This window comes from Topomyia yanbarensis, chromosome 2 (assembly GCF_030247195.1).
Source record: "Topomyia yanbarensis strain Yona2022 chromosome 2, ASM3024719v1, whole genome shotgun sequence".
NCBI classification, from domain to species: Eukaryota; Metazoa; Arthropoda; class Insecta; order Diptera; family Culicidae; genus Topomyia; species Topomyia yanbarensis.
This window is the reverse complement of record NC_080671.1, coordinates 463,151,982-463,166,914: the sequence shown is the minus strand read 5'-3', so window position 1 is coordinate 463,166,914 and position 14,933 is coordinate 463,151,982. Positions and strand designations below refer to the sequence as shown.

Below are 14,933 nucleotides of genomic sequence, written 5' to 3'. Positions count from 1 at the left end.
GTCTGAGCATGCACCGAGCATAGTTTCGTCAGGTCTTAGCTAACGGATACCCTCCAGTCCTAGGGAATACCACCTAACGTCCTGATTCGAGATGTTATGGCAAACCGTGATCTCCCTTATATGCCGCAACTATCTCTTCCTAAAATCAATCAATATAAGACTTTAGCTTCTCCCTGTCTTTTTTTCTCATTCTCAGAAGTCCCCTGTTCTGCTTTTGTGGCGCCAACTCGCACCAGAACGCTACTACGTGATCGTCTACACATAATGGCATAATGGACGTTAGGCATAATGGACGATAGGCATATTTCACAAAAATATAAAATAAATCGCAAGGCTTTCGTTAGAGATTTCGCTTGTTTTTCAGGTTACGAAAAAATGACGCTTTGCTATACCATACCCTCGTATAACTCTAGCGAGGGACTCCAAAATGAAAAATACCATCCGAGATATTTAACCCTTTTTTTCTATTTTTCTGTAAACGAGATGAAGAAAATATCCCTTCACTTTTGATACAAGCAAATTTTTAGATATATTACCAATACAAATGCAACCAAATATTGAAAAAAAGCAAAATAACGAACAGGCATTTAATTGGCAAGTGACTAGAAGGTGCAGAATATTTTTCAACATTAACAGCCATAGTACTCAAGGGAGAGCAAGGAGTTGAAGATTGCTTCCGACAGCATGAAATACAAAGTTACTTTACGCTCGTCCGGACATGCCGCAGACTCTGGTGATTCGCATTTCTAATGCCAAAAGATCCTGACTCCTGCGGCAACATACAATGGGTTAAGTCGCCGGTGAACTCTAATCTTGCTAATATGACCCTTTCCACGCTTTCTAAACGTTCTTCCTTCAACTCCTTGCTCTCCTTTGAGTACTATGGCTCTTAATATTGAAAAATATACTTCACCTTCCAGTCCCTTGCTAATCAATAGGTTGTTAACAAAAAAAATGGTGAAAAAAATAATGAACAGATATTAAGTTTTGGATCCAATGGAAACTGGCAGCGTTGTGTACATGATCTACATTTGGCTACGGATTCGACGTTTGTGACGATACCTTTTTCGTTTCGGTAACTCATCACAGTACAGAAATAAACTCTCTCTCACATCAAAGAGTTTCCATAGTTCTATTTGTGATGGCCTCGAGAATACAGTCACTGTGCTTAAGAATATAGGAGATGATCAATATAGAACTAGCAATATTCGTATATTCGTTGAATGAATAATAAAATGTATCATTCCTTATTTCATGAGCTGTTCTTCTAGGTTATATATTTTCTTCTTGAACAATTACACCTTGCATGCGTGAAGAACTAATTTAAGATTTCTTGAGGTATATACAATAGAATAAAAAGTTGATCGAGTTTTATCAGCTTCCAGAGTAATTCAAAAAATTTCAAACATTTGCGCTCTTACCACCCGAGGCTGTCACCACCAAAAAGTTATTTCCTTACAGGATACTTCAATATGATAATTTATGCCTAACGTCCATTATTCCTAACGTACGTATGCCTAACGTATTTATGCCTAATGGGGTACACCCACTAATAACAGTCGAAAACAAAACGAAGTTCTGACCAATGTGGAGGCCAAATTGTCCTTATCGGCCAAATTGTCCTTATCGGCCAAATTGTCCATTTCGGCCAAATTGTCCCTTTCGACCAAATTGTCCCTTTCTGCCAAATTGTCCTTTTCGGTCAAATTGTCCCTTTCGGTCAAATTGTCCCTTTCGGTCAAATTGTCCCTTTCGGTCAAATTGTCCCTTTCGGTCAAATTGTCCCTTTCGGTCAAATTGTCCCTTTCGGTCAAATTGTCCCTTTCGGTCAAATTGTCCCTTTCGGTCAAATTGTCCCTTTCGGTCAAATTGTCCCTTTCGGTCAAATTGTCCCTTTCGGTCAAATTGTCCTTTTCGGTCAAATTGTCCCTTTCAGTCAAATTGTCCCTTTCGGTCAAATTGTCCCTTTCGGTCAAATTGTCCCTTTCGGTCAAATTGTCCCTTTCGGTCAAATTGTCCCTTTCGGTCAAATTGTCCCTTTCGGTCAAATTGTCCCTTTCGGTCAAATTGTCCCTTTCGGTCAAATTGTCCCTTTCGGTCAAATTGTCCCTTTCGGTCAAATTGTCCCTTTCGGTCAAATTGTCCTTTTCGGTCAAATTGTCCCTTTCAGTCAAATTGTCCCTTTCGGTCAAATTGTCCCTTTCGGTCAAATTGTCCCTTTCGGTCAAATTGTCCCTTTCGGTCAAATTGTCCCTTTCGGTCAAATTGTCCCTTACGGTCAAATTGTCCCTTTCGGTCAAATTGTCCCTTTCGGTCAAATTGTCCCTTTCGGTCAAATTGTCCCTTTCGGTCAAATTGTCCCTTTCGGTCAAATTGTCCCTTTCGGTCAAATTGTCCCTTTCGGTCAAATTGCCCTTTCGGTCAAATTGTCCCTTACGGTCAAATTGTCCCTTTCGGTCAAATTGTCCCTTTCGGTCAAATTGTCCCTTTCGGTCAAATTGTCCCTTTCGGTCAAATTGTCCCTTTCGGTCAAATTGTCCCTTTCGGTCAAATTGTCCCTTTCGGTCAAATTGTCCCTTTCGGTCAAATTGTCCCTTTCGGTCAAATTGCCCTTTCGGTCAAATTGTCCCTTTCGGTCAAATTGTCCCTTTCGGTCAAATTGTCCCTTTCGGTCAAATTGTCCCTTTCGGTCAAATTGTCCCTTACGGTCAAATTGTCCCTTTCGGTCAAATTGTCCCTTTCGGTCAAATTGTCCCTTTCGGTCAAATTGTCCCTTTCGGTCAAATTGTCCCTTTCGGTCAAATTGTCCCTTTCGGTCAAATTGTCCCTTTCGGTCAAATTGTCCCTTTCGGTCAAATTGTCCCTTTCGGTCAAATTGTCCCTTTCGGTCAAATTGTCCCTTTCGGTCAAATTGTCCCTTTCGGTCAAATTGTCCCTTTCGGTCAAATTGTCCCTTCCGGTCAAATTGTCCCTTTCGGTCAAATTGTCCCTTTCGGTCAAATTGTCCCTTTCGGTCAAATTGTCCCTTTCGGTCAAATTGTCCCTTTCGGTCAAATTGTCCCTTTCGGTCAAATTGTCCCTTTCGGTCAAATTATCCCTTTCGGTCAAATTGTCCCTTTCGGTCAAATTGTCCCTTTCGGTCAAATTGTCCCTTTCGGTCAAATTGTCCCTTTCGGTCAAATTGTCCCTTTCGGTCAAATTGTCCCTTTCGGTCAAATTGTCCCTTTCGGTCAAATTGTCCCTTTCGGTCAAATTGTCCCTTTCGGTCAAATTGTCCCTTTCGGTCAAATTGTCCCTTTCGGTCAAATTGTCCCTTTCGGTCAAATTGTCCCTTTCGGTCAAATTGTCCCTTTCGGTCAAATTGTCCCTTTCGGTCAAATTGTCCCTTTCGGTCAAATTGTCCCTTACGGTCAAATTGTCCCTTTCGGTCAAATTGTCCCTTTCGGTCAAATTGTCCCTTTCGGTCAAATTGTCCCTTTCGGTCAAATTGTCCCTTTCGGTCAAATTGTCCCTTTCGGTCAAATTGTCCCTTTCGGTCAAATTGTCCCTTTCGGTCAAATTGTCCCTTTCGGTCAAATTGTCCCTTTCGGTCAAATTGTCCCTTTCGGTCAAATTGTCCCTTCCGGTCAAATTGTCCCTTTCGGTCAAATTGTCCCTTTCGGTCAAATTGTCCCTTTCGGTCAAATTGTCCCTTTCGGTCAAATTGTCCCTTTCGGTCAAATTGTCCCTTTCGGTCAAATTGTCCCTTTCGGTCAAATTGTCCCTTTCGGTCAAATTATCCCTTTCGGTCAAATTGTCCTTTTCGGTCAAATTGTCCCTTTCAGTCAAATTGTCCCTTTCGGTCAAATTGTCCCTTTCGGTCAAATTGTCCCTTTCGGTCAAATTGTCCCTTTCGGTCAAATTGTCCCTTTCGGTCAAATTGTCCCTTTCGGTCAAATTGTCCCTTACGGTCAAATTGTCCCTTTCGGTCAAATTGTCCCTTTCGGTCAAATTGTCCCTTTCGGTCAAATTGTCCCTTTCGGTCAAATTGTCCCTTTCGGTCAAATTGTCCCTTTCGGTCAAATTGTCCCTTTCGGTCAAATTGTCCCTTTCGGTCAAATTGCCCTTTCGGTCAAATTGTCCCTTTCGGTCAAATTGTCCCTTACGGTCAAATTGTCCCTTTCGGTCAAATTGTCCCTTTCGGTCAAATTGTCCCTTTCGGTCAAATTGTCCCTTTCGGTCAAATTGTCCCTTTCGGTCAAATTGTCCCTTTCGGTCAAATTGTCCCTTTCGGTCAAATTGTCCCTTTCGGTCAAATTGCCCTTTCGGTCAAATTGTCCCTTTCGGTCAAATTGTCCCTTTCGGTCAAATTGTCCCTTTCGGTCAAATTGTCCCTTTCGGTCAAATTGTCCCTTTCGGTCAAATTGTCCCTTTCGGTCAAATTGTCCCTTTCGGTCAAATTGTCCCTTTCGGTCAAATTGTCCCTTTCGGTCAAATTGTCCCTTTCGGTCAAATTGTCCCTTTCGGTCAAATTGTCCTTTTCGGTCAAATTGTCCCTTTCGGTCAAATTGTCCCTTTCGGTCAAATTGTCCCTTTCGGTCAAATTGTCCCTTTCGGTCAAATTGTCCCTTTCGGTCAAATTGTCCCTTTCGGTCAAATTGTCCCTTTCGGTCAAATTGTCCCTTTCGGTCAAATTGTCCCTTTCGGTCAAATTGTCCCTTTCGGTCAAATTGTCCCTTTCGGTCAAATTGTCCCTTTCGGTCAAATTGTCCCTTTCGGTCAAATTGTCCCTTTCGGTCAAATTGTCCTTTTCGGTCAAATTGTCCCTTTCGGTCAAATTGTCCCTTTCGGTCAAATTGTCCCTTTCGGTCAAATTGTCCCTTTCGGTCAAATTGTCCCTTTCGGTCAAATTGTCCCTTACGGTCAAATTGTCCCTTTCGGTCAAATTGTCCCTTTCGGTCAAATTGTCCCTTTCGGTCAAATTGTCCCTTTCGGTCAAATTGTCCCTTTCGGTCAAATTGTCCCTTTCGGTCAAATTGTCCCTTTCGGTCAAATTGCCCTTTCGGTCAAATTGTCCCTTTCGGTCAAATTGTCCCTTACGGTCAAATTGTCCCTTTCGGTCAAATTGTCCCTTTCGGTCAAATTGTCCCTTTCGGTCAAATTGTCCCTTTCGGTCAAATTGTCCCTTTCGGTCAAATTGTCCCTTTCGGTCAAATTGTCCCTTTCGGTCAAATTGTCCCTTTCGGTCAAATTGTCCCTTTCGGTCAAATTGTCCCTTTCGGTCAAATTGTCCCTTTCGGTCAAATTGCCCTTTCGGTCAAATTGTCCCTTTCGGTCAAATTGTCCCTTTCGGTCAAATTGTCCCTTTCGGTCAAATTGTCCCTTTCGGTCAAATTGTCCCTTTCGGTCAAATTGTCCCTTTCGGTCAAATTGTCCCTTTCGGTCAAATTGTCCCTTTCGGTCAAATTGTCCCTTTCGGTCAAATTGTCCCTTTCGGTCAAATTGTCCCTTTCGGTCAAATTGTCCCTTTCGGTCAAATTGTCCCTTTCGGTCAAATTGTCCCTTTCGGTCAAATTGTCCCTTTCGGTCAAATTGTCCCTTACGGTCAAATTGTCCCTTTCGGTCAAATTGTCCCTTTCGGTCAAATTGTCCCTTTCGGTCAAATTGTCCCTTTCGGTCAAATTGTCCCTTTCGGTCAAATTGTCCCTTTCGGTCAAATTGTCCCTTTCGGTCAAATTGTCCCTTTCGGTCAAATTGTCCCTTTCGGTCAAATTGTCCCTTACGGTCAAATTGTCCCTTTCGGTCAAATTGTCCCTTTCGGTCAAATTGTCCCTTTCGGTCAAATTGTCCCTTTCGGTCAAATTGTCCCTTTCGGTCAAATTGTCCCTTTCGGTCAAATTGTCCCTTTCGGTCAAATTGTCCCTTTCGGTCAAATTGTCCCTTTCGGTCAAATTGTCCCTTTCGGTCAAATTGTCCCTTTCGGTCAAATTGTCCCTTCCGGTCAAATTGTCCCTTTCGGTCAAATTGTCCCTTTCGGTCAAATTGTCCCTTTCGGTCAAATTGTCCCTTTCGGTCAAATTGTCCCTTTCGGTCAAATTGTCCCTTTCGGTCAAATTGTCCCTTTCGGTCAAATTGTCCCTTACGGTCAAATTGTCCCTTTCGGTCAAATTGTCCCTTTCGGTCAAATTGTCCCTTTCGGTCAAATTGTCCCTTTCGGTCAAATTGTCCCTTTCGGTCAAATTGTCCCTTACGGTCAAATTGTCCCTTTCGGTCAAATTGTCCCTTTCGGTCAAATTGTCCCTTTCGGTCAAATTGTCCCTTTCGGTCAAATTGTCCCTTTCGGTCAAATTGTCCCTTTCGGTCAAATTGTCCCTTTCGGTCAAATTGTCCCTTTCGGTCAAATTGCCCTTTCGGTCAAATTGTCCCTTTCGGTCAAATTGTCCCTTTCGGTCAAATTGTCCCTTTCGGTCAAATTGTCCCTTTCGGTCAAATTGTCCCTTTCGGTCAAATTGTCCCTTTCGGTCAAATTGTCCCTTTCGGTCAAATTGTCCCTTTCGGTCAAATTGTCCCTTTCGGTCAAATTGTCCCTTTCGGTCAAATTGTCCCTTTCGGTCAAATTGTCCCTTTCGGTCAAATTGTCCTTTTCGGTCAAATTGTCCCTTTCGGTCAAATTGTCCCTTTCGGTCAAATTGTCCCTTTCGGTCAAATTGTCCCTTTCGGTCAAATTGTCCCTTTCGGTCAAATTGTCCCTTTCGGTCAAATTGTCCCTTTCGGTCAAATTGTCCCTTTCGGTCAAATTGTCCCTTTCGGTCAAATTGTCCCTTTCGGTCAAATTGTCCCTTTCGGTCAAATTGTCCCTTTCGGTCAAATTGTCCCTTTCGGTCAAATTGTCCCTTTCGGTCAAATTGTCCTTTTCGGTCAAATTGTCCCTTTCGGTCAAATTGTCCCTTTCGGTCAAATTGTCCCTTTCGGTCAAATTGTCCCTTTCGGTCAAATTGTCCCTTACGGTCAAATTGTCCCTTTCGGTCAAATTGTCCCTTTCGGTCAAATTGTCCCTTTCGGTCAAATTGTCCCTTTCGGTCAAATTGTCCCTTTCGGTCAAATTGTCCCTTTCGGTCAAATTGTCCCTTTCGGTCAAATTGCCCTTTCGGTCAAATTGTCCCTTTCGGTCAAATTGTCCCTTACGGTCAAATTGTCCCTTTCGGTCAAATTGTCCCTTTCGGTCAAATTGTCCCTTTCGGTCAAATTGTCCCTTTCGGTCAAATTGTCCCTTTCGGTCAAATTGTCCCTTTCGGTCAAATTGTCCCTTTCGGTCAAATTGTCCCTTTCGGTCAAATTGTCCCTTTCGGTCAAATTGTCCCTTTCGGTCAAATTGTCCCTTTCGGTCAAATTGCCCTTTCGGTCAAATTGTCCCTTTCGGTCAAATTGTCCCTTTCGGTCAAATTGTCCCTTTCGGTCAAATTGTCCCTTTCGGTCAAATTGTCCCTTTCGGTCAAATTGTCCCTTTCGGTCAAATTGTCCCTTTCGGTCAAATTGTCCCTTTCGGTCAAATTGTCCCTTTCGGTCAAATTGTCCCTTTCGGTCAAATTGTCCCTTTCGGTCAAATTGTCCCTTTCGGTCAAATTGTCCCTTTCGGTCAAATTGTCCCTTTCGGTCAAATTGTCCCTTTCGGTCAAATTGTCCCTTTCGGTCAAATTGTCCCTTACGGTCAAATTGTCCCTTTCGGTCAAATTGTCCCTTTCGGTCAAATTGTCCCTTTCGGTCAAATTGTCCCTTTCGGTCAAATTGTCCCTTTCGGTCAAATTGTCCCTTTCGGTCAAATTGTCCCTTTCGGTCAAATTGCCCTTTCGGTCAAATTGTCCCTTTCGGTCAAATTGTCCCTTACGGTCAAATTGTCCCTTTCGGTCAAATTGTCCCTTTCGGTCAAATTGTCCCTTTCGGTCAAATTGTCCCTTTCGGTCAAATTGTCCCTTTCGGTCAAATTGTCCCTTTCGGTCAAATTGTCCCTTTCGGTCAAATTGTCCCTTTCGGTCAAATTGTCCCTTTCGGTCAAATTGTCCCTTTCGGTCAAATTGTCCCTTTCGGTCAAATTGTCCCTTTCGGTCAAATTGTCCCTTTCGGTCAAATTGTCCCTTTCGGTCAAATTGTCCCTTTCGGTCAAATTGTCCCTTTCGGTCAAATTGTCCCTTTCGGTCAAATTGTCCCTTTCGGTCAAATTGTCCCTTTCGGTCAAATTGTCCTTTTCGGTCAAATTGTCCCTTTCAGTCAAATTGTCCCTTTCGGTCAAATTGTCCCTTTCGGTCAAATTGTCCCTTTCGGTCAAATTGTCCCTTTCGGTCAAATTGTCCCTTTCGGTCAAATTGTCCCTTTCGGTCAAATTGTCCCTTTCGGTCAAATTGTCCCTTTCGGTCAAATTGTCCCTTTCGGTCAAATTGTCCCTTTCGGTCAAATTGTCCCTTTCGGTCAAATTGTCCCTTTCGGTCAAATTGTCCCTTTCGGTCAAATTGTCCTTTTCGGTCAAATTGTCCCTTTCAGTCAAATTGTCCCTTTCGGTCAAATTGTCCCTTTCGGTCAAATTGTCCCTTTCGGTCAAATTGTCCCTTTCGGTCAAATTGTCCCTTTCGGTCAAATTGTCCCTTACGGTCAAATTGTCCCTTTCGGTCAAATTGTCCCTTTCGGTCAAATTGTCCCTTTCGGTCAAATTGTCCCTTTCGGTCAAATTGTCCCTTTCGGTCAAATTGTCCCTTTCGGTCAAATTGTCCCTTTCGGTCAAATTGTCCCTTTCGGTCAAATTGTCCCTTTCGGTCAAATTGTCCTTTTCGGTCAAATTGTCCCTTTCAGTCAAATTGTCCCTTTCGGTCAAATTGTCCCTTTCGGTCAAATTGTCCCTTTCGGTCAAATTGTCCCTTTCGGTCAAATTGTCCCTTTCGGTCAAATTGTCCCTTACGGTCAAATTGTCCCTTTCGGTCAAATTGTCCCTTTCGGTCAAATTGTCCCTTTCGGTCAAATTGTCCCTTTCGGTCAAATTGTCCCTTTCGGTCAAATTGTCCCTTTCGGTCAAATTGTCCCTTTCGGTCAAATTGCCCTTTCGGTCAAATTGTCCCTTTCGGTCAAATTGTCCCTTTCGGTCAAATTGTCCCTTTCGGTCAAATTGTCCCTTTCGGTCAAATTGTCCCTTTCGGTCAAATTGTCCCTTTCGGTCAAATTGTCCCTTTCGGTCAAATTGTCCCTTTCGGTCAAATTGTCCCTTTCGGTCAAATTGTCCCTTTCGGTCAAATTGTCCCTTCCGGTCAAATTGTCCCTTTCGGTCAAATTGTCCCTTTCGGTCAAATTGTCCCTTTCGGTCAAATTGTCCCTTTCGGTCAAATTGTCCCTTTCGGTCAAATTGTCCTTTTCGGTCAAATTGTCCCTTTCAGTCAAATTGTCCCTTTCGGTCAAATTGTCCCTTTCGGTCAAATTGTCCCTTTCGGTCAAATTGTCCCTTTCGGTCAAATTGTCCCTTTCGGTCAAATTGTCCCTTTCGGTCAAATTGTCCCTTTCGGTCAAATTGTCCCTTTCGGTCAAATTGTCCCTTTCGGTCAAATTGCCCTTTCGGTCAAATTGTCCCTTTCGGTCAAATTGTCCCTTTCGGTCAAATTGTCCCTTTCGGTCAAATTGTCCCTTTCGGTCAAATTGTCCCTTTCGGTCAAATTGTCCCTTTCGGTCAAATTGTCCCTTTCGGTCAAATTGTCCCTTTCGGTCAAATTGTCCCTTTCGGTCAAATTGTCCCTTTCGGTCAAATTGTCCCTTTCGGTCAAATTGTCCCTTTCGGTCAAATTGTCCTTTTCGGTCAAATTGTCCCTTTCAGTCAAATTGTCCCTTTCGGTCAAATTGTCCCTTTCGGTCAAATTGTCCCTTTCGGTCAAATTGTCCCTTTCGGTCAAATTGTCCCTTTCGGTCAAATTGTCCCTTACGGTCAAATTGTCCCTTTCGGTCAAATTGTCCCTTTCGGTCAAATTGTCCCTTTCGGTCAAATTGTCCCTTTCGGTCAAATTGTCCCTTTCGGTCAAATTGTCCCTTTCGGTCAAATTGTCCCTTTCGGTTAAATTGTCCCTTTCGGTCAAATTGTCCTTTTCGGTCAAATTGTCCCTTTCAGTCAAATTGTCCCTTTCGGTCAAATTGTCCCTTTCGGTCAAATTGTCCCTTTCGGTCAAATTGTCCCTTTCGGTCAAATTGTCCCTTTCGGTCAAATTGTCCCTTACGGTCAAATTGTCCCTTTCGGTCAAATTGTCCCTTTCGGTCAAATTGTCCCTTTCGGTCAAATTGCCCTTTCGGTCAAATTGTCCCTTTCGGTCAAATTGTCCCTTTCGGTCAAATTGTCCCTTTCGGTCAAATTGTCCCTTTCGGTCAAATTGTCCCTTTCGGTCAAATTGTCCCTTTCGGTCAAATTGTCCCTTTCGGTCAAATTGTCCCTTTCGGTCAAATTGTCCCTTTCGGTCAAATTGTCCCTTTCGGTCAAATTGTCCCTTTCGGTCAAATTGTCCTTTTCGGTCAAATTGTCCCTTTCAGTCAAATTGTCCCTTTCGGTCAAATTGTCCCTTTCGGTCAAATTGTCCCTTTCGGTCAAATTGTCCCTTTCGGTCAAATTGTCCCTTTCGGTCAAATTGTCCCTTTCGGTCAAATTGTCCCTTTCGGTCAAATTGTCCCTTTCGGTTAAATTGTCCCTTTCGGTCAAATTGTCCCTTTCGGTCAAATTGTCCCTTTCGGTCAAATTGTCCCTTTCGGTCAAATTGTCCTTTTCGGTCAAATTGTCCCTTTCAGTCAAATTGTCCCTTTCGGTCAAATTGTCCCTTTCGGTCAAATTGTCCCTTTCGGTCAAATTGTCCCTTTCGGTCAAATTGTCCCTTTCGGTCAAATTGTCCCTTACGGTCAAATTGTCCCTTTCGGTCAAATTGTCCCTTTCGGTCAAATTGTCCCTTTCGGTCAAATTGTCCCTTTCGGTCAAATTGTCCCTTTCGGTCAAATTGTCCCTTTCGGTCAAATTGTCCCTTTCGGTCAAATTGTCCCTTTCGGTCAAATTGTCCCTTTCGGTCAAATTGTCCCTTTCAGTCAAATTGTCCCTTTCGGTCAAATTGTCCCTTTCGGTCAAATTGTCCCTTTCGGTCAAATTGTCCCTTTCGGTCAAATTGTCCCTTTCGGTCAAATTGTCCCTTTCGGTCAAATTGTCCCTTACGGTCAAATTGTCCCTTTCGGTCAAATTGTCCCTTTCGGTCAAATTGTCCCTTTCGGTCAAATTGTCCCTTTCGGTCAAATTGTCCCTTTCGGTCAAATTGTCCCTTTCGGTCAAATTGTCCCTTTCGGTCAAATTGTCCCTTTCGGTCAAATTGCCCTTTCGGTCAAATTGTCCCTTTCGGTCAAATTGTCCCTTTCGGTCAAATTGTCCCTTTCGGTCAAATTGTCCCTTTCGGTCAAATTGTCCCTTTCGGTCAAATTGTCCCTTTCGGTCAAATTGTCCCTTTCGGTCAAATTGTCCCTTTCGGTCAAATTGTCCCTTTCGGTCAAATTGTCCCTTTCGGTCAAATTGTCCCTTTCGGTCAAATTGTCCCTTTCGGTCAAATTATCCCTTTCGGTCAAATTGTCCCTTTCGGTCAAATTGTCCCTTTCGGTCAAATTGTCCCTTTCGGTCAAATTGTCCCTTTCGGTCAAATTGTCCCTTTCGGTCAAATTGTCCCTTTCGGTCAAATTGTCCCTTTCGGTCAAATTGCCCTTTCGGTCAAATTGTCCCTTTCGGTCAAATTGTCCCTTTCGGTCAAATTGTCCCTTTCGGTCAAATTGTCCCTTTCGGTCAAATTGTCCCTTTCGGTCAAATTGTCCCTTTCGGTCAAATTGTCCCTTTCGGTCAAATTGTCCCTTTCGGTCAAATTGTCCCTTTCGGTCAAATTGTCCCTTTCGGTCAAATTGTCCCTTTCGGTCAAATTGTCCCTTTCGGTCAAATTGTCCCTTTCGGTCAAATTGTCCCTTTCGGTCAAATTGTCCCTTTCGGTCAAATTGTCCCTTTCGGTCAAATTGTCCCTTACGGTCAAATTGTCCTTTTCGGTCAAATTGTCCCTTTCGGTCAAATTGTCCCTTTCGGTCAAATTGTCCCTTTCGGTCAAATTGTCCCTTTCGGTCAAATTGTCCCTTTCGGTCAAATTGTCCCTTTCGGTCAAATTGCCCTTTCGGTCAAATTGCCCTTTCGGTCAAATTGTCCCTTACGGTCAAATTGTCCCTTTCGGTCAAATTGTCCCTTTCGGTCAAATTGTCCCTTTCGGTCAAATTGTCCCTTTCGGTCAAATTGTCCCTTTCGGTCAAATTGTCCCTTTCGATCAAATTGTCCCTTACGGTCAAATTGTCCCTTTCGGTCAAATTGTCCCTTTCGGTCAAATTGTCCCTTTCGGTCAAATTGTCCTTATCGGCCAAATTGTTCTTATCGACCAAATTGTCCTTATCGGCCAAATTGTCCTTATCGGCCAAATTGTCCTTATCGGCCAAATTGTCCTTATCGGCCAAATTGTCCTTATCAGCCAAATTGTCCTTATCGGCCAAATTGTCCTTATCGGCCAAATTGTCCTTATCGGCCAAATTGTCCTTATCGGCCAAATTGTCCTTATCGGCCAAATTGTCCTTATCGGCCAAATTGTCCTTATCGGCCAAATTGTCCTTATCGGCCAAATTGTCCTTATCGGCCAAATTGTCCTTATCGGCCAAATTTTCCTTATCGGCCAAATTGTCCTTATCGGCCAAATTGTCCTTATCGGCCAAATTTTCCTTATCGGCCAAATTGTCCTTATCGGCCAAATTTTCCTTATCGGCCAAATTGTCCTGATCGACCAAATTGTCCTTATCGGCCAAATTGTCCTTATCGGCCAAATTGTCCTTATCGGCCAAATTGTCCTTATCGGCCAAATTGTCCTTATCGGCCAAATTGTCCTTATCGGCCAAATTGTCCTTATCGGCCAAATTGTCCTTATCGGCCAAATTGTCCTTATCGGCCAAATTGTCCTTATCGGCCAAATTGTCCTTATCGGCCAAATTGTCCTTATCGGCCAAATTGTCCTTATCGGCCAAATTGTCCTTATCGGCCAAATTGTCCTTATCGGCCAAATTGTCCTTATCGGCCAAATTGTCCTTATCGGCCAAATTGTCCTTATCGGCCAAATTGTCCTTATCGGCCAAATTTTCCTTATCGGCCAAATTTTCCTTATCGGCCAAATTGTCCTTATCAGCCAAATTGTCCTTATCGGCCAAATTGTCATTATCGACCAAATTGTCCTTATCGACCAAATTGTCCTTATCGGCCAAATTGTCCTTATCGGCCAAATTGTCCTTATCGGCCAAATTGTCCTTATCGGCCAAATTGTCCTTATCGGCCAAATTGTCCTTATCGGCCAAATTGTCCTTATCGGCCAAATTGTCCTTATCGGCCAAATTGTCCTTATCGGCCAAATTGTCCTTATCGGCCAAATTGTCCTTATCGGCCAAATTGTCCTTATCGGCCAAATTGTCCTTATCGGCCAAATTGTCCTTATCGGCCAAATTGTCCTTATCGGCCAAATTGTCCTTATCGGCCAAATTGTCCTTATCGGCCAAATTGTCCTTATCGGCCAAATTGTCCTTATCGGCCAAATTGTCCTTATCGGCCAAATTGTCCTTATCGGCCAAATTGTCCTTATCGGCCAAATTGTCCTTATCGGCCAAATTGTCCTTATCGGCCAAATTGTCCTTATCGGCCAAATTGTCCTTATCGGCCAAATTTTCCTTATCGGCCAAATTTTCCTTATCGGCCAAATTTTCCTTATCGGCCAAATTGTCTTTATCGGCCAAATTGTCCTTATCGGCCAAATTGTCCTTATCGGCCAAATTGTCCTTATCGGCCAAATTGTCCTTATCGGCCCTATCGGACAAATTGTCCTATCGGACAAATTGTCCTATCGGACAAATGGTCCTACCGGGAAAATTATCCAATCGGGGAAATTGTCCTATCGGCATATTTAGCAAATTTGCTTATATCGGCCAAACGAAAAAGAATCACGGTCTCCGGTGAAAAGAGCGGATCGAAAAATAATTATCACGTTGTTTATGGAGACGAATAATTTTGCGACACATATTGTCCTGGAACAGTTGGACATGATAAGCTACTTCTCGTGAGATTTAGTGGTCACAGAACATTTAGTACTTTGTCATACCCGGTGTATTCTTCACAATTTGATCAAGCACTTCGGTGAAAAAGTTCTCTTAAAATTAACTAATTGTTCTCAAAATCTCAACTTAACAAATCAAACGCGTAATAATGTTTAAAGAATGAGCTTCAGGATATGCAATTCCATAAATTTTGAAGATGGGGCTGGTGTAACCAAATTAAACAATACACATAATAATAACACGTGATGAAAGAATGAATAAATAAATATCCTTTCTATTATTTTGAATTGATTTATGTGCCATTCTCACGAAAAATAAGCTCATAGATCACCACCAAAAATTGAAAAATAAATTCCCACCGTTCGCTGAAATGTTTTCAGCCAAATAAAGAATTGAACTTGAATTACAGATCAAATAAATCGAATTGTTGAAACATACACTGCAATCTCGGGATGATACAATGTTCTATATAATATAAACTCAAAGCTTTCGGTAAATCTCGGAATGAATCTCTCTAATACCACCAGAAAAAACTGCAGCGAAAATGAATATAATAAACAAAAATTGGAGTGAAAAAACAACATGGAAAGCACGAATTTGACGATAGCAAAAATTTCTGGAAAAAAAACATTCATACCCATAATGTTGGCACGAAAAACGGGCATACTATCTATGTTTTACAGTACAAGCCAAAAGTTAGTACATACTTGAGAACCATCGATTCCTGTGGATCAATCAAGCTTTCCGTACCAACTATTAATCAGATTTCAATGTTGTTTATACGCATCTTGATA

At 42.8% G+C, this 14,933-nt stretch overlaps 2 protein-coding genes across 2 annotated transcripts in view; one reads left to right on the top strand and one right to left on the bottom strand.

Moving 5' to 3' along the window:
- LOC131681190 (uncharacterized) overlaps positions 1-14,857 on the bottom strand; it is a 56,028-nt gene extending 41,171 nt beyond the window's left edge. Inside the window, exons 1-2 of the mRNA XM_058961900.1 lie at positions 14,847-14,857; positions 12,433-13,891 (exon numbers count right to left, since the gene is read on the bottom strand). Coding sequence (XP_058817883.1) covers positions 12,433-13,891; positions 14,847-14,857 — 1,470 coding nt within the window. The remainder of the gene's footprint in view (positions 1-12,432; positions 13,892-14,846) is intronic.
- LOC131686055 (tyramine receptor 1) overlaps positions 1-14,933 on the top strand; it is a 218,758-nt gene that overhangs the window by 191,979 nt on the left and 11,846 nt on the right. The window lies entirely within an intron of this gene.